Genomic DNA, 21,327 nt, shown 5'->3' on the forward strand with positions numbered 1-21,327 from the left:
CGATTGGTTGTCTTCGATTTACCTAGCACGAACTTGACCACCCCAGCTACGAACCTTATGTAGCACAAACGATGTGGTATTGCATTCGGTAATGGAGGTGCTGCATCCGGGCAGCTTTTTATCTATGCAACCGCCAACTTGAGGCCTTGAGTCCCACGTATAAAAGCTCCCGATAGCTCGGACACCTGAGATCTTCGACTCCTACAGTCCACCAACTCGCACTTTCTGCATCCTTGAAGCTACTCCAGAAACCCCCAGTTGAGCATCATGAGCGCTCAAGGTGAGCATAAGCCCGATCATCAATGCATATCACTCTAACTCAATCTAACCCTTCAGGCCGACTCTGGGATATCCAGCACGGAGTTGAGGGGGAGGTCGAGGCGGGAAAGGGCCAAATAACACGATATTCCAACGGGCAGCCGACGCGATTCACCTTCAAGAAACGCTTTCAACGCACCCCGAATGTGCAGATCACTCCCATCCTGACCAACCGCCATGGGACATTCAACCCCTTTTACCTCTACCTGATGAGTCCGTCCGGAGGTCCACCGGCAGACGAGGACGGGTTTTATCTTGGGATCTATAGCAAACCGGGTGTTAGTATGGATTTTGAGTATTTTGCTACTGGTATTTATGATGGGGAAGATTAGTAAGAATGCGAGTAGCAGAATAACTAATTATTTACCCTACTGCAATTCACTTGCTCAAGAAGCCCTTTCAAGACTAAGGATAGACTGTGTTTTGTTTTGATTCCCATGACAGAGGACTTATCTACCTATCATGTACTCCGTACATCTAGGTGCATATATACTTGCCAGAATATGCACATCACTTCGGTCGTAGGTGTTCCTACTAAAGGATATAACAATATATATTTACTTAGTAGGTGATACATATAATACAGCTTGGTGGGAGACCAGTGTAGTTGAATAGTTGGACTCCACCTTCATCAAGTTGAGGCCTTGTCTTTGCTATATATATAAGTCATAGGGGTGAAATTTCGAGCTGGAGATCCACAAGGTATACAAAAAAACGTTTACAGAATCTTATTTCTCGATAGTAATACGGCAACGTGCGGTACGTATGGAAAATGAACTGTGATTACAAAATTGTCCATTCTTGTCCATTCTTGGACGCGGGCCCGTCGATCTAGAAGATTAACTATTTTAATAGAATATTAGGGATAATATTGTTATCGAGTATTGTATTAAAATAAACGTTAGGTTCTAGAGATTTAGATTACTAAAATAACTAATTTTCTACATCCTGTAACAAGCTAGTGGGCTTACAACCTCCTACATAAATATATCAAAAGGAAATTGTTACTGTCAACATAATTTGACTCGGCTTGTGCCTACACTAGCAGGTAGTGGAAAGACAAAACTTGAAGAGAATTCAAATAAATAAATTTCTATAGACAGGTAATCATTAACCAACAACCCAGCAATCTCATACTGATAGCGCCTAGGACTTCCAAAAGATCAATCATAATTTTGACGTAACCTGCCAGTTATCTCAGCAAACTCAGACCCTCCACCAGGCAATAACCATGCTTCTATGAACATAGACCGATATGTTTAACTAACCTGGCCAACTGTCGTAGATTCGAATCCCCCGTTCGGATGGATCAGCACCTTTGTGTAGCCGTCCTCTCTTTTGTCGAACTTCTCGTACGCAACTTCCGCATGGTCGAGTCTAATCTCATGGGAGACAACAAAGCTAGGCTTTGCCTTGCCAGCGATAATCAAATCCCGTAGGTACCGGTTGTATGCTTTCACATTGCATTGGCCGGTAGCAAGCGATAGACCCTGCAGTAAGTTAGCAATGCGAACAAGCTGATGTCGGGGACAGATTACTTTCCTTCTCGAAAAGCTTTCCAAAACTAAGACTTATTGCGCCTTTCGCGGCGACCTCATCAGAAGCACCCGGGTCACTGGTGAGCAAGAAAATTAGTCACATGAGCCTATCGTAAGGTTTAGTGCAATGGCTCACCTTGGCACGTAGAGCCCAGGAATTCCCATGCCTCCGCAGGCCCTGGTGACACGGATCATGTTCTCAAGCACAATGTTCGGCTTTTCCTTCGAGCCGCTGGTGTCTACGGCCTGGTAACCGACAGCATCCACGGAGCGGTCGACCTCTCCGCCGTTGAGACGAATAATCTGGTCCACGGCATCACCCTTGGTGAAGTCAATTGGGGTACAGCCGATCTTTTCCGCAACAGCCAGTCTCTCAGGAACACGGTCTACAACGAAGACGCGAGAGGCTCCGCGAAGTTGAGCTGAGTAAGCTGCCATCAAGCCAACCGGACCCGCACCGAACACAGCAATGCTTTCTCCTGACTTGAAGCCGGAGATTTCAACGCCATGCCAACCTTATAGTTTATTGTTAATACAGAGGCTCTTGGGGAGGGCGACCGTGCGAATCCATACCTGTCGGGAAGATATCTACACCACTTGGTTAGTAAAAAGGGCAACAAATTCAAGCGCGCCGACGACTCACCTGCGAGAAGAACGAAGTCGGCTTCATGCTCCGTACCAGGGGGCAATAACAGAGCATTAAAGTCGGCATACGGGACCCGAATGTACTGAGCCTGGCCTTCACATTCCAGTCAGATCAATTCGCCAATATCTTGTCTTGGGATCACCAGAAACACATACCTCCACGATACGGGCCCATAGCCACATAACCTGCCAGCGATTAGCAGACCGAACTCGTATTTATGCGCGTCAATGTATTACCATAAGCACCACCTGCAAAGCCGGGATTGACACCAGTGCAAAACGCGGTCTTGCCCTCATCACAGTTGCGGCAGCGGCCATCGGCAACATTGAATGGCATGACAACGCGATCTCCCTTCTTCAATAGTGTTACACCTTCTCCTAGTTCCTCGACGATTCCCATGTTTTCGTGACCTTTTGTGACCCGTCAGTAAGAACCATTATGTTATCTCCATGTCTTCGTACCGAATGTAATTCCTGGCTCTGCGGCGGTTCTCCCTTCATACATACTGTGGCATCATAAGTTCTATGCGCAATCTTTCGTCACTCCCCACTCCCACAGTATACTTACTGCAAGTCGGAGCCGCAAATAGCAGCCTATAGGATGAATTAGTAAGTTTCCCCGGTGCGCGGCAATGTTGGTAACCCACCGTCGTGACCTTGACAATGATATCGTCGGGATGTTCCAGCTTGGGCATCTCGACCTCTTGGACCCGGACTTTGTGAGGTCCAACATAATTAACCGCTCTCATAGTGTTTGGGGCCATTGCGACTTGATTGAAAAGGAGAGATACAACAATTCAGGTTTCAACAAGCAGGTGTCGCTTGTGAGGAGGGAGATCGCGGTGCGATCGATACACATTTATACTCCAAGAGCTACCCCGCATCTCTATCATGGCGCGCTATAATGCAATGCGATCGACTTTCTAGAATTATTCAGTAGAATTATTTTCCCCTCACGGCCAAGCTTTAGGGGATAATCTCCGTAAAAAGTAAGGTGGAGCCCTGTCTGCCGTTCTCGGCATCTTTCCCCGATGCTGGATGGGGAAATATTACCCCACTTCGACGATCTCCGATGCCCTAATCTTGACATTGGCGTCAACGGACCCGCTGCGTGGTTCTTTACTCTTTCGATCTTGCCCTCATGTTGTCTTTTGACTTGAAGTAGAAATAAAGCATCTTGCCCAGCCGCGATGATGTCGCGCACGAAATGCAACATCTATTCTTTCCCCTCTTCGACTTTGACTGGCTCAGACACCTGTTACTACTCAGCGAACAATTGCGATGTCACAAAGTCTCCGATTCCGCTCCACGTGGGGGGTTGCCACCGGGGATAACTACGAGGACTGATCAAAATGGCTTCCGACCTCGAAAGATCAATGTTACAACAAGAAACGTGGTAGTTCCTCCGGAACACCAGTTGACTAACGGGATTCTGTCCGATTTCAGTGGGAATTGAAGTTGACATAGCTCCTCTGCCAAACATCTCCACAATCCGCGATCTTTGCGATGAAGTCGGCCTAGAAATCTGCGTTATGTGAGCTTCTCACACAGAAGAATGCCGCCCACATTACTCTCTCAGACAACACTAACACCACAGCCGAAGGATGCAAAATGACCCTGTTATGCAGGGCCAGAGCCTATTAACCTGACCCCTACAGGTCATCTTGAAAATTATAAAGCCCAGTTCGCGATCGCGAAGACTCTTGAGCCGTTCAAGATCAATGCACACTCTGGAGAGCACGGCGTCTTCAACGAAGCCCAAAACTGAGGGATTACATTGACCACGACAACAGTGATGGATGGTCAGTCGACTAGGTTGTTGAATTCTTCACGGGCACCATCGATGCCGAACTCGGACTGCAAGGCATGGTGAGCCACGAAATGCATAGAAACCGGGCATTCTTTTAGTCCCTACGCTACGGCTGCAGTCTTGAAATGAGTCCCAAGCCTATATGTCACGGCCGACTTCTCACATTTCGTTGTCGTCTGTGAACGTCTTCTAGACCAGGACGAGGTGGACAAGGAACTTCTCCGACCTTTTATTCCTCGTGTTAGTTTCCCTTTTCCATAGGAGCTATCTTCCGCATTTCGACACGTATATCCCTTTAGGTGACCCGTATCCATGCCAGAATCGGAACAACGCAATCATCGCAATGCCTAGAACCAACAAACGACGTGTCCAAAGAGGAAAGGAGGAGGTTCTTCGAAGAATTCTGGAAACAGATTATCTAGTCAATTGTTCAACAGAGGTCATCTCCGATTACCTTTGTTCCAGAGGATGGGTACGGGTCCCCAAACCATCAGATCGCTCTTTCGTATTTCGGAAACTGCAGTTCCCTCCCGTCCATATACTTTGTGTGCGTATGTGCTAACGTATTCTATGATGTCTAGACCGTTCCCATACCATCCCTTCGGCGCTGCCGCTAGCTACTCCAATGTTGCTGATAGTGAATGCCGTCGCCTTCAGACCCTTTGGGAGACGTTTGCCCAGGAGGCAAGCTCCTCGTAAGCGGCAGTGGGATTAAGTTTAACGTTTACAATATTTTATAGATTATAGATCAGATACGATCAGAAGAAATAAATATGACTATGAAATTTAAACTTATGATAATTGTTAAGTTCCTATGATTCCTATGTTTGGAACCAACAATCCTAACAAAGTAAGTACATTCATTCGCCTTATTTATTCTCCGGGGTTTAGTTTGGTTACTACTTCATCGTAATCGTCCATGAACTCTTCCAACATGCAGAGTAGTCTATCAGATAATACAAAATCATATATAGCTTGCCATAAGTACCGTAAGCAATTACTCATAAGTATGAAAGTGGGTTGAGAATGTATGACCGGGAGAAAGAAATTTGAAGAGGTTGGAAGAAATGGAAAAAGAGGGCTGAGTACTACTACTAGTAGTAGGTTATATGCCCATTTCTCGGACTTCACCGCAGTCAGTGGATCGAGAAGGACGCTCGGGGTAGTGAAACGTGAGACAAGGATTACTATACCAGTAAAGCCTATTTAAATTCGTTAATTAATCTCAGTTTCTCCCTGCTAACGTATGATTAGTGCAATAAGCGCCAGGTGTGCTAGTCTTTTCAATATGGAGCTAAAGCTGCATGAACCTATGAAACCACTTTCCCAATAAACCAATGATGTAGAACCAGTAGCGCTCACAAGGCTGTAACCAGCAACGAGGCTGAGCAAAACCAGCCTTACCTGACCAGCGTTAACACCAAGCCTTGAATAAGAAGCAAGGCCAGTCCGTTATCTGTATGTTTGGGTCATGCGAGAAATCCAACCCAAAAACTAATGGAACCCTTCTTGACCTCCCGTCTCTCAGAGTCCGTACGTCTGAATAACACGAGCTCACTTTTCCAAATCAACTTTGATAAACTCCCAGACAGTGCCACCCTCTCGTTTCGCATCCACCATTAACTCCCGGTTATCTTTCCCCCCGATTCTCATCGGCAGAAACTCACCCCAGTGCTTCACCAGCAAGACGTGACCACCATCTGGGTGCTGCCGCGCACAAAACCACTCCCACTCATCATGCCGCTCTGCCTTAGCCTGGAACCGCCAGTTGCTCTTCCGATTATCATGACCAATATATGTACCCGAGACTGCGTTATAGAAGCCGAGCCACATACTGTCGTTCTCCACACAGTGCCAGTGACTGCCACGACCGAACTGGTATATGCTCTCCACTACGCTTGCTTCGGGGTACAAGCCCAAGATACCCTTCTCTAGGGCTATGACGAGCTTGGTCTCAGGGTCGCGGATGATGTACGTGCCTCCTTTCCAGGGACACACTCCCACTCGACTGTCGCTTATGCTCGAGTAGCTCGGCAGGTCAAAGTCTGTATTGATGTATTCTGGTATGTTGCCAGTATTATGCGGTGCGCTGTACTCATCGTTGGAGATGTGAGATAAGGTATCGTGCGTGGGTGTGTTGTAGCCATCTTCATCTGAGGCGACGGACGATGACTCGAAGCTCCTTGTGGGAGTGTCCATTTCGAACTTGTCCTGTGTATCTGTAACTATTCCAGAAGAAGTTAGAGCTCAGGATGCTCGGCTTATATTGATGTTACTTGAATATCTGAATATAATTGTTTTCCTTGCGTTGGACAAGAAACAAAGCATAGAAGAGGGTGGGGTATGTGGGGACTACCCGACTGGCGCGCTAAGCCTTTTTAGGTCACGGTCTTTACCTCTTGACTAACCGAACAGCTATCATCATAGCCAGAGTGTGCTGTGTAAAAAGCGGCCAAGCATACATGGTCTTTTTATAGTCTTGTTTTTTCGTGTACCCTCGAGTGCTACATTGATATAACTAACAAACCAACGGTCAACCAGACAGAATAGCAATCAACGCACCTCCGGGGCGAATACTTGGCGTCAAATGAAATATATATTCTCGCTATATCCAAAAGCTATTATATACTCCTTCTTCTTTGATGCAAAGATTTGTCGCGCCCATTAGCTGTGAGGTGATTCATTGTGAGCCATGTTCGGATTATATTTAGACATTTCTGGTCGTCTAGGATGGCCTATGCTTCAATGTTTTAGAGCTACGCCATAGGACAATGTAGATATGTAAACTCTTTGCTACTCTCGACTAGTTCTACCGGTAGAACTCACAGCTCAGTCATCAGAGCGTGAGAAAGGCTCAAGTTGAGCAACTAAACCGGTGTGAAACATATCGCAATGTGTGTGAACGCTCGGCTATCCGATATGGGGCTTTTTAGGAGGGCTGCGTTCATAATCAAGACTATTTGGTCTCTCCATATCTGGAGGAATAGTATAATGCTTGCAGTCTGTGTTACACTTCCAAAGCAAGAGAGCCGACTACTTCTAAAACAAATTGAGACAAGCATCATAATCTCGAACGTCTGAGAATATACCCTGACATTCATGAATACATCATCGGAGCTAACTAAATCTTGACACCATAAACAATCCCAATGACACTTTTTAAAAGTCCAGCAGATCAAACCCTAATCTCACCCGACTTAACCTGCACAGCAGTCCCCCTCAGCTCCACACTCTCCACCTTCCCCCTGTCCTCCGCATTCAAAGTAACAGCAACACCAATATCACTCCTCCTCCCCATTTCCACCCCCTGCACAATATGATAATCAAACACAGCCTCGCTCTCCTCCCCAGCCCTCGTCAAAGTCAAATACGCAGCCAACCCACTCGCCGCACTCCCCGTAGCCGGATCCTCAAAATTCCTCAAAAACATCCTCGACCGAATCACCGTCTTCCCAGTCTTCTCATCATGCACCCCCGGAACAAAGAAATAGATCACAATCAAGCCGTCCCCCTCCCACCCAGCATCCAGATACCCACCCTGAGCCACAGAGTGACAAGGAACAACCTCCCCACTCACAGGCCCCTCAGCCGCAGCCAAAGCCTCCAAACTGGGTAACTGAACATGCACCTGACTCATGCCCTTTACGATCGAGAAAACCGGGAACCCCTTGTTCCCAGTATCATCACTAAGATAAGGTCTCAGCGAAGGATGAAGCCGCAGCAATTCCGACAGCGGAAACCTGCTCGAATGAATATGCACATTATGTGCAATTTTCGCCGCCACGGTACCCGAATCCGGGACACGGGTCATGGCAAACGGACCCGCTTTAGTGATGAGGGTTTGCACGTTCGTGCGATCGTCATTGTCGGGTGAGAGTTCCAGGAACCATGTTACTGCGCCGATGGTGGGATGTCCTGCGAAAGGGAGTTCTTCGGCGGTGGTGAAGATGTCAATTTTTCTTGTGGAGTCTGATTTCTCGTGGGGGTGCACGAAGATGGTTTCTGGGTAGTTGAATTCCCGGGCTATGAGTTGCTTTTGGTCTTGTGTGATGGCCTCTTCTGGGTTGTTGGGGAGAAAGACTACGCCTAGGGGGTTGCCTAGGTAGGGTTGGGTGGTGAAGACGTCGAGGGTGACGAAGCGTAGGGTTTGGGGCATGATGGCGGGGTGTGTGTTGGGATTGTGGTTTGAAGTGAAGATTGATGCATGGTTCGCGGGGGAAGTGATGATTTAATGGACTCGGAATTCTATTCCTAACGGTTTGACTCATTGACACGGCCCGGAACCCTGGAGAACTTTCGGCATTTCCGGGGCCCCACTCGGTACCGCTCGGCGGGATTCTGCTCGGTTTAGAACCGAAGAGCTTGCGTAATAGAATCATAGAGGTATTCTAATAGAAATTCGATCGAGGTTTGATATATGTACATGGTCTACATGAGCCCAATTAGAGTTCCCTCCACTGACAAGTCTAATACTAGATCACTAAGCCCCCATCAGCAATACTGACAGGGTACTGATCCAAGAACGTAGGGTATCCCATGTCACTGATGATTGGAATGTCGGGTGCCCAGTCTGGAAATTGACTGAAGAACGATTGGTCCTGGAAACCCAAGAATCCATCCATATTCGCGGGGTTATCGGCGGTAGATGGGCAGAAGGCCGCAATATCTGATTGCGGGACTGAGGGCTTGTCTGATGTCCCATCACGCGCATGTTGCTGATCATAATGTTGCACCTGCTTGCGAGCCATGGGATATGTGCCCAATGGATTCAATATATGCTCCAAGGAAGACTGCGACGGTCTATTATGATCGTTACTTTCTATCGGACTGGTTTCTCTTATGGAACTAGTTGCTCTGCGTTCGGGAGTTTCGTTTGAGAATCGTGTGTTGAAGTGCTTTAGAGCTTGTGTCGCCGACTCATAGTATAAGTCTGCCTTGATATACCTTTGCAGGTACTTTAAGATTGTGACGTTGGTCTGTAATATATCCTTGTAATCACTATGCGATATGTGAGGCAGCGGAGGTTCGGGCTCTCTCCATGACGAAAGGCTGGTGACCAGGACGCTGCTACATATCTGTGTGTGGACCGCATAGGGAAGGTCGACGATGCTCAACTTATGGCAATTCCAGAGATCTTGTAATAAGGATCCGATATAGGCGGCCTTGCTGATACAGGTGCGATGGCAGAGCTTGATGAATTCAGCTGGTGCGTTTTCCCGTATCCATTTAGTCGCTGTATTCGGGAATACCAGTCGTGATACACCAACACGATACAAGTCATTGAATGTCTGGGCAATGAGTATATGCACGCCGAAAAACAGGTTCAAGCGACCAGACGCCTTGAAGATGTATATATTCTCCGCGGACATCTTGAGACTGTCCGGAATGGAAGCATCGAGCTCCCTGATTTCGTTGTCGAGTTTATGAAACTGAGAAGTTTCAGTGACCTCCCAGGGGATTTCACCCTCCAAGTGCTTGACATATTTCAAGATCTTGGAGCGGATAGCCATTGCTCTAATATAGTATGCACGGATATCAAGATTCTCAGCCGCACTCACCACCGCAGCGTCAGCGAAGGGAAGTAGTTTGCCTCTGGTCAGCATTTCTGTATTGCATGGGATGTTACGCACAAACAGGTCTTCGGAGCAGGGGAGCTGCACGTAAATATCGCTGGAGGATATTAAGCAAAGCTGGTTAATACCACATTCTATAGAAGCATCGAGGAGATAGCAAGCCCATAGAACGCGTCTCCTAGTCTCCTTCGCAGCCCATGACATCTTACTCTTCCGACACAGGATGTCGTCATCGTACTCCATATTCAGCTGTAGGAGTTGAACATGTCGCGCGATGAAGCCTGAGATCAGGAATCCCTTAGCATAATCGCCGACCCTCAGGTAATATTCATGGAGAAGAACCGCTGTAATGATACACTCGATTCGCGGACTCCCAAAGCTCGAAAACAAACATTGCATCGCGGCCTCTGCCCAGCCCCTACCAGCATCAAAGTATAACACGGCGGAGCTAGGTCCATCCTCCTTGGAGGCGATCACCCTTGCACAGTAAAATGGAGCAGCCAATGCACACATGACATATATCAAGCCAGACATCTCGGTCAAGATCGTCTTTTTGTCTTTGAAGCGCTCCATGAAGGTCGGGATATGCAAGAACCCCATACAGCGGACTGTATGAATTTGAGCGAAATAAATGTCAATGAGCTCTCGCACCCGATCGATTGGTGGCAAGTTTCTCATGACCAGCCATGTCGGGATTGCCTGAGATGACCCCTGAACGTAAGTCTCCTCTCGGGGGTTTGGTTCCTCCTCGTGGAACGAACAATGCAAGCCCTTCTTAGTGCATCGGGTACATGCAGAACCACCCGAGCACTTGGACTTTGTTCGCTTGCATTCTAAACAAGACCGGAGGACACGTCGCCGTTTAAGCCCCGCCTGCGTCACAGAGTCACTGGAAGTAGGTCCCTCATCTGTCACGTTGGTATCCGTTCCAGCTTCCGTTGAGTATACACACTGCTCGCCAAGATTGCGACAGTTATTGCAAAATCCCTCACTGCGGTCACATTTGATCTAGTCATGTTGAAGTTAGCTGCGGTGGATCAGCAGACACGGGTGTGATATATCGGTTGAAGCTAGTCGGGACACGTACCTTCCGCCGGCGGCAGATCAGGCAGCTAGCAGACTTTCTCGACCCGCCCATGGCCCAGCACTATGAGGTGGGTCGTTAGGACGAAGTTCTGGGTCCGAAGCAAGAGATCCGTGTCCAGAACACTTTCTTATACGGGGTTGATTTTCTCCGAGCGCCTGAGGCATCCATGTTGGCAGAAATCGTGATCCCGAAGCAAATCCCGACTTCCGCTATCGGCGGATCTCGGCTGCAGAAACCCCGCATCTCGGCTGGGCCGTTCGAAGCCCTAACCTGCCGGACCAGTTTGATCATCTATACTCATTTCCTAACGCGTTGTAACCTAAAAGTCGTCATCCGTAGGGATTCTGACGCGAGACATTGTCGCAGGTAGTAACGTTAAGAAAATGCTAGTAAAAGCTCCGTAACATGTAACATAATAGACACTCAACTAGTGCAATCTTACAAAATTATAACGTTATTCCTCTTACTAACATCAATACTCTCCATCGTTAGAGCGACTGGTGGGTCTAGACCCTGGTAGAGGGTTGCAGTTTCATATATTAAATAACACAACTATATTAGTCTACTATCTTTGTTATGAAGACACGAGCAATCACTGAGTCCCTACATGCATACTGTCGTCCAATAGGACAAAAGGATTTGTCAATATTACCCCCAGGAAACCAATCTCGATAATGAAAGCGTGCTCCCGTTAGAAATGCATTGTGAACGATAGCCATTAGTTGCCACCCGTTCAACAGTGGTCTGTTTCCACATTGTCTTTCCCCTTCCTAAGCGTCAACACAGAAGGAAGTGCTACCAAAAGGCTACCAATGCAAAGTCCCCAGTTCATAGCAAACTCAGACATGGCGTTAAGTTTGTTCGCATTGATTCGCCAGGCCATGGCACCACCCGCAGGTTTAAGAGCAGAATAGGTACCGACAATCACAGCATTGACCACAGGATTCTGGGACTGCGCCCCAATAATCCAATAGCAATACGACTGCCAAAACGAGTCGTAGGCGCCGTAGAAAAAGTACAAGAACATCGGACCGAGGTACTGACTACCAGCCTTGTAGTCAATGTCCTGTTTGAACCCGAGCTGCATACGTTGGTCATTCCAGAGCTGGAACTTGTATCCTCCTCCCCAGATAACCATGCCTGTGACAAATAATACCGCCCAGCCAATCCATGCTCGGGCTCGGCGGTTGATCCCCTTGAGATCTAGGACAGAGCCCATCAGAAGTCCTCCCACCATTTGAGCGATCCAGTACAATGCGCCATTGAGCGAGCGTGTGCGCAGGTTGAATGTCATGCCGTTCACGGTATTTTGCTGATATGAATAGAACACGTTGGCATTGTAGAACATGGGATACAGGCACATGACCCTCCAGTCGATAACAATTTTGACTGTTTCCATAATCGTGCGCTTGAGGTTGGACCAATTGACGGCCTTCGAATCCTGCGAGATCCTACTGCCGTGGTATTTGCGAGACAGGGACTCAGTCGAGCACACAAACACCGACAGAACCCACCCAAACAGCATAACAACTATATAAGCAATGTACGTGGAGTCGGTCACAGTGCCAGATTTGGAATGGAAGTTCAGCCCGAAACTGGCAAGAGAGCCTATAGCTCCCCCGAGGTTAAACACGACCCAGAAGAGAGCGATGGCTCGTCCACGAGTGTTATCGTTGGTATAGGTAACCATGATCGTACCTTGGGCCACCCAAAAGAAAGCGGCACCAAGACCTAGAATCGCGCCCGCCGCAATCACGAATGCGCCGTTTGCCGTTCTGTTGAAGTGCAGTAATGACCCTGCGTATAGAGCATAGGTCCATCCTCCGATAAGGAGAGACAATCGAGGGCCGAGGTATTTGTAGAATGCGCCCACTAGAACCAGGGCCGCGCCAGCAGTGCATGCATGAGTCGCGACATTCGAATTTGCAGCAACAGTGCCGTCTACCTGGCCAGAGCCTCCCATTCCAGTGAGAGCATTGTACATACCCGGATTGCAGAAAGAAATAAACGAAATCAAGGACACTTGAAACCACGGATCGTGGTATATTCTGGCCCAGATATTTTTGGCTGGCCTTGGGGGAATCGATTCTTCATCGCGAGAGGATGAAATTACATCCGGCTCAGCGGACTTTGTTTCCGACATTGTGCTGGTAGACGGGGAACCACTGCAGATAACTTCAGTCGAGGAAAGAAGGCATGCGTGTATATATAGCCAAATGTGCAGCCAAATTCTGGTTTCCCATTGCGCCAAGTAAAAATCAGACGAGGTAGGGGTGATAAATTAATCCAGAACAGAACAGGATTAGCGGTTTATGAAGTTACATTTGCTAAAGAGACCTAAGTGTTGAATGCCGAACAAGAGTGCAAGACTAAAGTGAGCTACTGCACGTTATTTTGGCACGAGGTGCAATACGGATATCGCGCGGATGTCGGCCACCGAGTTCCACTTCTCGTCATATCTCGACGATTTCTAGTATATGGCGACCCTGGTTAAAAGCACGTTAAATCTTTCCAAAAATAACAATATACAAACCCATGTCAGTCTCTAGCGGCATCGCGTGCAGTCACTAAACTCCAGACCATGGCGCCATCGACAGATGTTGAACGTCTGGACCTGCTGCAGACAGAGGCCCGAACCTCAACTGCGGACAAGATCGATCTGCTTGACACACTGGGACTCTGTGAAGAATTCAATAAAGAAGAGAGGCGAGTTGGAGGAGCTGTCGCGTGCTGTCTACCAACTATTGCATCATTGATTGACGACTTAGCTCCGAGACTCGAAGCTGGAGGCAGGCTCATCTATGTTGGAGCCGGGAATAGCGGCCGGGTCGGGTTCATGGATTGCAGTGAACTGCCGGTGACCTTCTCGGTCGACCCCCAACAGTTTCTAACTGTCGTTGCAGGGGGTACTGAAGCCATAATTCAAGCCCAGGAAGGTGCTGAGGATGTGGAAAGTGACGGAGCTCTGAGAATGGAGGCTCTCCAGCTGAATGAGAAGGACACAGTAATTGGAATTTCAGCATCGGGAAGAACCCCATTTGTTCTAGGAGCACTTCGAGTAGCTCTTAAGCATGATGCACTTACGGCTGGAATTACGAACACGTATCCCTCTAGAATTGACAAGCTCGGAGTCAAACACAGCATATGTCCTTTGGTTGGACCCGAATTTCTCACGGGAAGCACTAGACTCAAAGCAGGCAGCGCTGCTAAACAGATCCTCAACATGATCAGCACCTGCTCGATGGTAAAACTTGGCAAAACATATAAGGGCCTCATGATTGATGTACGAGTGAATAATTGGAAACTGAAGGCGCGTGGGAGAAGAATTGTGCGTCAGGTTTGCAATGGAGCCCCGATACACATCATAGAGAAGAACGGGCTACCGTCGTCACAGGCGGTTGACGTCCCTGAAACAGCTGATGGCGATGCGATCATTGACTCTTTGATCCGGGAGTGTCAGGGCAGTGTCAAGCTAGCCTGTGCAGTGGCTATCTCCGGCTTTCCTCCTGATGTTTCCAAGCAGATGCTTGATTCTGCAGGTGGTAACTTCCACGTTTTCGTTCAAGGAATTAGAATGAAGGCTCCGCCAAGCCCCGTGTCTCTTGGTGAGTCCGATTACTGTCTTTGCGTGGACGGCGGTGGAACGAACTGCACTGTGTCGATTGCAACAGAGTCCATGGTTGTTGGTCAAGGGGTCGCTGGTCCCTGTAATTTCAACGCGGTTACTCTAGACGAACTTATGGATCAAATAAAGCTGGCCACAAAACGGGCGTCCTCAACGATCCTTGCAAGGCAGGGATTTGGCTATCCCAACCTACCAAGGTTCTCGAAGGTCTGGGTAGGATTGGCTGGGCTATACCATGCGGACCAGGTTGCAACATTGACCCGTCGCCTGGAGGAGCTCTTTGACGTTTCTGTAAAGAATGGAACACTGCGACTGACCAGTGACGGTATACTCCTCGGCTCCTGTATTGCAATGGATGACTCGGTCGAATGTGCGATTTCCGTGATTGCCGGGACAGGATCGGTAGCAACTGCCTTCAAAAAGGCCCCTTCAAACGAGATTGTCCAAGTTGGTCGGACAGGAGGTTGGGGCTACCTTATTGGGGATCAAGGGAGCGCTTTTGATATCGGCAAGAGGGCACTTCAGCTTGTTTTGTCCAGTGTCGAGCAAAGACAATTCCAAGCTACTCACGAGCTCACAGAGTTCGAGAGGGTGATCTTGGAAGAACTCAACTCTAACGAAGCAGGTGTCCTTACGCAAATATACCACTCGGATGCTAAGCCTAAAGAGAAAATAAGTGACATGGCGAAGGTTGTCACAAAGTTAGGGTTTCGAGAACGGGACCCCGATCCTCAAGCGCTAGGAATTCTAACATCTGCAGCCGGTACTTTGCTTCAGCAGATCAAACCACTTACTGAGATCTGTGACCCTCGTAAATGTGCACTCATTCTGTCTGGTGCCTTAATGAACCTTCCTGACTATCAGAATTTGATCCTACAGGAGTGGGACAAGCAACAGCAGTCACCATTCAAGAAAGTTTTGGTGGTCAATGATGCATCAGGCTATGCTGCTCAGTTTCTAGCTAGACAGAATATGACAATATACTAGCTATAAAATCCCGTTTACGCATCTTTCCACCTGTAGCTCTATTGTTGACAACCAGGCTTATAACTATCAAAGCTATTATCGAAACAGGCAGTTTATTCATCGAGGTCATGTATAGTGCTAACCTCCTTAGTTCAAGCGAGTCTTGGTAAGGACATGCTACGAAATGTGTGGTAACCTTACATCCAGATACTCTGTACTTTTCCTCCATCTGTTTCGCCATTTTTAACATATGAAGGGCTTCATCAAATCCATCCAGAGGGCACAGAACATTTTAATTCCACCATACAGTCACAAGTCGTCCCCACCGATAGAAACAACATACGTGAAAAATCTTTTGCTCGTCGTCCAAAGGTCGTATGGGTACTTGTCGACGTCAAGTCTTTCAATAAATTGAATCAGCTCACCAAGCGTTAGATACCAGTCAATTAGGTATTCAAGGCTACCCATCTCGGAATTGCAGCCTTGCAACGACTCGCCAGGGTATCTATTATTCAAATAAGGATGCAGCCGTACGATTTATTGACCATAACAGGGTAATATCCCTTTGAAGTAATAACACGGCGCTTTTCTCTGTATATTGCGACCACTGGTAGACTCAGCTCTGGAGTTAGGTCTGTCAATACATGATTCTCGTTTAATTCAAAGAGGGTTGACTGTTGCTTCTTGTATCAAAATCGGAAGGCCAATTATCAGCTGTTAACTGCACTGGCGCTGCTAACGGAGCTCCTGTGCGCCATGCATCAGACCATCTTGTGTGTTTCGAGGGGCATACTTTCTGTAGAGGATTCCGTATCTATAGTGCGACTAGCCATTGCTCGTCAGTGTAGTGTTTTCCCAATTCATTGCATTATGATCATATTCTGAAAGATCAAAACCACCGTGGGTTCAAACGCCTTTCTGATCCTGCGCATTCAAATCCTGATCCCTTTCCAAAATCACGTTGATTTGCCGGTAAATCACGGTGCGGACTCTTTTCTGCTGGACTCAGACTTCTTCACGATTTGGGGGTACTGCAGCTCCCTCCCGTATTTAAGTAAGTTCAAGCCCAAAGTATACTCGAAAGCGACGACTTAGCTTGCGCTTTCCGCGGGTCGGGGTCGCCACGGCACTGCGTCGCAGTGGGGATATGTACCATACTAAGCAGCCAGGTGTTCATCAACCGCACTGGAAAATGGTAACTCGCTTGTAACTACCAACCAGAAGAGTCGAGCGAAGCCGCTGCTTTTTTAGAGGGACTTTTGAGAAGACTTTGCAAAAGCACATGGAGTCCCTCCTGGTAGAGGCGCGCGAAATCGGCCTTCAATGTTTGCGCGAAGTATATTGACCAGCATCTTGTGGAAGGCTTATGGGCTCTTTGCATAGCTCTATGACTACTGCCACGGAAAAGAGGATCCCCGCGCAAAGAGAAAGAATCCTATTGACACCATCCCAAAAGAATTCCAGCGCTTTGCCCACACGGTCTTCTCCGATGCGTCCGCCGCCCAGCATTGATGCCAAAATCGAACTTCTCTTTCTTTTCGCGGCTTGTAGAACATTCAAAGGACGTGATCCAATAACCAATGTGTAAGCAATAATAAGCAAGCAATATTCTGTGAACAGTCATATAGAACCGGTCAAAGCCGGAGACCACATATGAAGAGTAGATGTCAAGTCTGAGATCATAGAATGATGCTTGCTGGTAAAAGATCGACAGTACTGCAGGACCACGCAGTCGAGATTCAAGAGATCGCCCTTCGACCACTGCTGGTTGCACGGGAGGGTTGAAGGCAGAGAAGGGCCAACAACGTGGATCGAGTATGATCATGTGTGTTAGCATCTTATTGACTAGGGTTCTATCATTCTAATGTTTCCTTCAGAGTCGAAATCGTGGGTCCAATGTTGCGCTCTCTTCGGTGCCTCTTGCATCATATACGTATAAGCCCACATCGAAATCCGTGTCATGGCCGATCGCCAGATCTAGGATACTTTGCTGGTACTCATCTTTCGGTTTGAGCATGTCAAGCCCGGTCCGCGTTTGCCACATAATCCACTGTCATCTAGTATAGGACTTTAGGCCTATGGTCAGCGAAACCTCCATTCAAGGTCAACGTTATCAGAGACAACTGGGGTTACCCCTTCCACCCATCCTTGGTGCCCCGTGACTAGTGTGCGTTCTCCATGATTGTATCCTCCTTCGTGGGTCTTTCGATGTTATTGGTAACACTAGAATCGTTAGTCTATATATTCAACGTAATGTGATACCGGTAATAATCAAGGAGATCTTCTACCCATGGGCCTAATCCAACTCTTACAGCTACCCCATTTCTATGTAGGCTCATATACGATACAGCCTTGGAATGTACTTACCCTTTGTAAACGCTGGTTGTGGTGGTGATGGTGGTAGTGGTGGTTGTGGTTGTGGTTGTGGCTGGCAACTGTAATGGTGCAAACACAATTATGTTCATCAAATGTCCTTGTTGAAATCAAGCGCCAGCGATGGTCTGGTCTCAATACCACATACCACTAGTAGTATGCTGGGTCCATGCGAATCAATTGCTGTGCGACCGAGTGATACATGTTTCTGATCCAACCATAGTTTGATCCCCCGACTGGTGTTCGCTGGTGGTGCAGATACATATCGAATTCCCCTTAAAACCTGTCTGGCAGCGAATCTCGGTTTAGGGAATCGTTCTTCCACCAATACATTAGTTTTGGGATAAGAACAGACCCTTCCTTCTCCCACGCGTTCATTTCCTGGGCAAGAGACTTAGTGATTCCTCGGTCGTCTGATTGCCGAAACACCCATCGTTTGACCTGTTAGGTTCCGCCTTGGAGTACTCCTTGGAAGTAGTCAACGTCTGACGGCTTAACCGATGCCCCCTCAGTTGTTTTCGCCCTGTCCCCTTTGTAGGAACGAGTTCTCCTGTCACAGACTTCTCGAGTACATTCATGATCGAGTTCTCCAACTTATTGAATCCTTGGGTAACGACTCGACACTCGAAGGCACTGGGTGAATCCGCTTTATACACACCAACTGGATATTGGAGGTTATTTTCGGTGTATGCTCCTCGCAAGCGTGTTCGATTTTGCTTTGTAGATTAGAGCAACAAGACTGCTGACCTCAGTACTTAGCTTATATCTGCGGTATGTACCATGCTCTTCTGTCCTGCCTCTCTACTGCGTAGTTTCGTTAAGATGTCCAAAACTTCATCTCCTATATATCGCAACTCATTGGCTATGTAGTTGTAACGGGGTAGCCAACAACCAGTACGGCGCTTAGGGCCCGCCTTTAGACTACCCTTAAGCAAGTGTCTTGACTCCTTCAAGAATGCGATTCCCCACCGAAAGGACCGCCCAATAGCTTGGTTGCGAATCTCTTTGGGAGTTGTAGGGGGAAAGAGGTGAGCATTTCGACACTGGTTCTGTAAATTGAGACCCGCGCTGTTGACAGAAAATGGGTCGATTTGTACCATGCGTCCGAATAGACTGTGGTTGAACTTTTCAATCAGCATAACGCTCGACCTAATGTCGGAAGTACCCTGTCAAACCAAGGTATGTTTGAAGCTCCTTGAGGTAGGTCGGGAAGTCCAAAACTTGGATTGCGACCGGCGGCATAATCTGTTCGCACGCTCACAACAATCACAATCAGCAACTCTAAGACTCGCCTTACTGTAATATTGAATTTGTACACAGTCTGCAGCATCTGAATCCTCGACGGATAAGACACTGTCTAAAGTATCAGCAGCAGCTAGGCCATCAACCGAAAAAGGACGGTATGACTACTATGCATTTCACAGAAGCTTGTTAAGATTTGGTGCCAGCTCAAACACCGCTATTCCATGAAAGCAGTCCGCAGGCCCTTTAATGCTAGCAGTACCAGTTTTGCGATAGCCATGGTCATCGATATCCTCTAGCGAGTTTCCACCTCGGCGTTATCCTTAGCAAACGCTTAACTGCCTGAGTTCTTTTTTGGCATCTTTCGTTTCTCGGCGCGGGGGCTGCTGGGGGCAGTTTTGTAGCGTCGCTTGCTTTGACTGAGATAATATCGTTCCGGTTATCTTGACTACCGGGGTCTTTTTCTTCAAGCAGTCTATATGGGAGAGTTTGAGGCCAAGGAAATATCTTTAGGTGGCATCTTGAAATCTCTAGATGTGATTCTTTTGAATGAGGCGAAAGTAATCGGGACAATGCGTCTAATACCATGTTTCACTGGGTTTATGAAAAAAAATTGTGGATTTCTGGATTGCTGTATATATTGACTTGCACAGATGAGCCGTATATTATCTTATCAGTTGCTCTTGTTATCAATGATGACTGCGTGTCTGTGTCGATCGTCGAGGCGTGATCCGTATAGATGATGTAACGTGGCAGAAGTATTTTCTAATATATTTGCCTGTTGTCTTTTGGCAGCATACAGACCAATCTTTCTCGAATATATGATCGATACAGCCGATAAATGACTGAGTAATCTCGCCTCGCTTTCTGGAACGTATCCAACAAATCTTCACTGTCAAGGATATCATCACTAGAAGGTGTATAGCGAATATCCCATAGAACTCTGTTCCTAAAGAGATAATTGAGAGGCAAGTTATCGTAAGTATACTCAGTAGAATCGTACTACACAGTGAAAGGCCCAAACCCGCGGCTATATCGGAATGTATAGAAGAGCAGTGGTATCTCTGCAATGCTTTCTCATAATGCTGTTTTCTTACCAACACGCGGTTTAATGCTGCTGCAACCCTTTTTAGTTTATTAGTAGCCAGTTCCAATATATTACAGAACTAGCTTCCGTACTCTGTATTTGATTCTTCCAATTCTTTCAAATCATCCGAGTTATTCAAGTCTTTATTTTGAGCATGGCATCGTTCCATAACGGATAATTGTCGCCTGAGCTAGACTCCATGTTATTTAACCAATATTGAAGCCAGCCCTGCAGCTCCAGATGACTGAAGCCATATTAACAGATTCTGCCCCATCAACTGGACTGCAAATTTCCAAGCTGCAATGGAAGCACCAAAGGACTGCATTAGAGGTGATGCTCAGCAGTCTTACTCCAGCCGAATGTGCCCAGACCATGCCATACATCGCCATTTGTTGTGCATTACTGCAGTCTAACACGCCGATGGACCCGCATGCCAAATGCATGTTGCACAAGCGCTACTCTGAACACTCTCTGCCGACACTCAAATCCTGAAATGGGGTTCTCCTGGCATTTGCTTCAATTTTGGGGAGGACGGTAAACAATCTCGCCTGTTTGATAAACAAGAACACTGACGCGATGTCATTAGCAGCGGCCATTGCGTCTCAGATATAGCCCAGAGTAACGCCGTCTATATCCATGTATTCACAGATTCCATAGAAGAGCCGAAGCCAGATCTTCAAACTAACGATATTGACAGCCAAGTGAAACTGATATATGCCAGTTCACACGAGCAAGCACGGTGCCCTGATTTTTAGATAATCCGCCCTAATATCCGGAGCCTCGGTGTGTAGGTTCTTTGTAAGGCAACCGGCAGGGGACATTGAGCTAGGCACTCGGCTTTCTCGCAAGTGTGAAAGTATAAGTAGCGCGTTGAGCTCCTCGCCATACATCCGACCATAGAAGGTCTGCCTGTGTTGCGGGCTAGCGAATGATAATGAGAGTTGCAAGGTGATTTTCCTTAGCAAATTCGCAGTGGTAGGTGAAACATATCCTGGAGTCCCTAGTGTAAGTCCGGCCTGTGTGTTCAGAATAAGGTACAAGTCGGACTAGATAGCCTTGTTTA

The 21,327-nt window shown here is 47.5% G+C and overlaps 8 protein-coding genes across 8 annotated transcripts; 3 read left to right on the forward strand and 5 right to left on the reverse strand.

Annotated features, from left to right (window-relative positions):
- The first annotated feature begins 175 nt into the window (after window positions 1-175).
- F9C07_2159054 (uncharacterized protein) lies at window positions 176-819 on the forward strand. The gene has a single exon (XM_071509286.1). The coding sequence runs from the start codon at window positions 303-305 to the stop codon at window positions 648-650; it is 348 nt and encodes a 115-aa protein (XP_071366605.1). The 5' UTR covers window positions 176-302; the 3' UTR covers window positions 651-819.
- Window positions 820-1,354: 535 nt separating this feature from the next.
- Window positions 1,355-3,450, reverse strand: F9C07_2283827 (glutathione-independent formaldehyde dehydrogenase). The gene is made up of 11 exons (XM_071510656.1): window positions 3,149-3,450; window positions 3,070-3,095; window positions 2,964-3,007; window positions 2,739-2,912; window positions 2,658-2,687; window positions 2,500-2,595; window positions 2,430-2,444; window positions 1,993-2,371; window positions 1,861-1,933; window positions 1,587-1,808; window positions 1,355-1,503 (listed from the first exon to the last, which is right to left on the reverse strand). The coding sequence occupies exons 1-11, from the start codon at window positions 3,263-3,265 to the stop codon at window positions 1,486-1,488; spliced, it is 1,194 nt and encodes a 397-aa protein (XP_071366606.1). The 5' UTR covers window positions 3,266-3,450; the 3' UTR covers window positions 1,355-1,485.
- Window positions 3,451-5,494: 2,044 nt separating this feature from the next.
- On the reverse strand, window positions 5,495-8,603 carry F9C07_2221868 (uncharacterized protein). Its single transcript, XM_041286022.2, has 2 exons — window positions 7,504-8,603; window positions 5,495-6,536 (listed from the first exon to the last, which is right to left on the reverse strand). The coding sequence occupies exons 1-2, from the start codon at window positions 8,465-8,467 to the stop codon at window positions 5,866-5,868; spliced, it is 1,635 nt and encodes a 544-aa protein (XP_041146600.1). The 5' UTR covers window positions 8,468-8,603; the 3' UTR covers window positions 5,495-5,865.
- F9C07_2091233 (uncharacterized protein) lies at window positions 8,604-11,139 on the reverse strand (the record flags this gene model as incomplete). Its single annotated transcript, XM_071508872.1, has 3 exons — window positions 8,604-10,892; window positions 10,972-11,031; window positions 11,095-11,139. The coding sequence occupies 3 exons, from the start codon at window positions 11,137-11,139 to the stop codon at window positions 8,784-8,786; spliced, it is 2,214 nt and encodes a 737-aa protein (XP_071366607.1). The 3' UTR covers window positions 8,604-8,783.
- A 327-nt stretch (window positions 11,140-11,466) lies between these two features.
- Window positions 11,467-13,318, reverse strand: F9C07_2159067 (major facilitator superfamily domain-containing protein). The gene has a single exon (XM_071509287.1). It carries the CDS (start codon window positions 13,112-13,114, stop codon window positions 11,705-11,707), a length of 1,410 nt encoding a protein of 469 aa, XP_071366608.1. The 5' UTR covers window positions 13,115-13,318; the 3' UTR covers window positions 11,467-11,704.
- A 114-nt stretch (window positions 13,319-13,432) lies between these two features.
- F9C07_2283832 (putative glucokinase regulator family protein) lies at window positions 13,433-15,672 on the forward strand. Its single transcript, XM_041286018.2, has one exon. The coding sequence runs from the start codon at window positions 13,553-13,555 to the stop codon at window positions 15,581-15,583; it is 2,031 nt and encodes a 676-aa protein (XP_041146602.1). The 5' UTR covers window positions 13,433-13,552; the 3' UTR covers window positions 15,584-15,672.
- A 199-nt stretch (window positions 15,673-15,871) lies between these two features.
- Window positions 15,872-16,110, reverse strand: F9C07_10566 (uncharacterized protein; the record flags this gene model as incomplete). Its single annotated transcript, XM_071507445.1, has 2 exons — window positions 15,872-16,067; window positions 16,097-16,110. The coding sequence occupies 2 exons, from the start codon at window positions 16,108-16,110 to the stop codon at window positions 15,872-15,874; spliced, it is 210 nt and encodes a 69-aa protein (XP_071366609.1).
- A 208-nt stretch (window positions 16,111-16,318) lies between these two features.
- Window positions 16,319-17,074, forward strand: F9C07_10565 (uncharacterized protein; the record flags this gene model as incomplete). The annotated part of the gene is made up of 2 exons (XM_071507444.1): window positions 16,319-16,400; window positions 16,971-17,074. 2 exons carry the CDS (start codon window positions 16,319-16,321, stop codon window positions 17,072-17,074), a joined length of 186 nt encoding a protein of 61 aa, XP_071366610.1.
- Between the last annotated feature and the right edge of the window lie 4,253 nt (window positions 17,075-21,327).

Source organism: Aspergillus flavus, chromosome 4 (genome assembly GCF_009017415.1).
Source record: "Aspergillus flavus chromosome 4, complete sequence".
Classification (NCBI taxonomy): domain Eukaryota; kingdom Fungi; phylum Ascomycota; class Eurotiomycetes; order Eurotiales; family Aspergillaceae; genus Aspergillus; species Aspergillus flavus.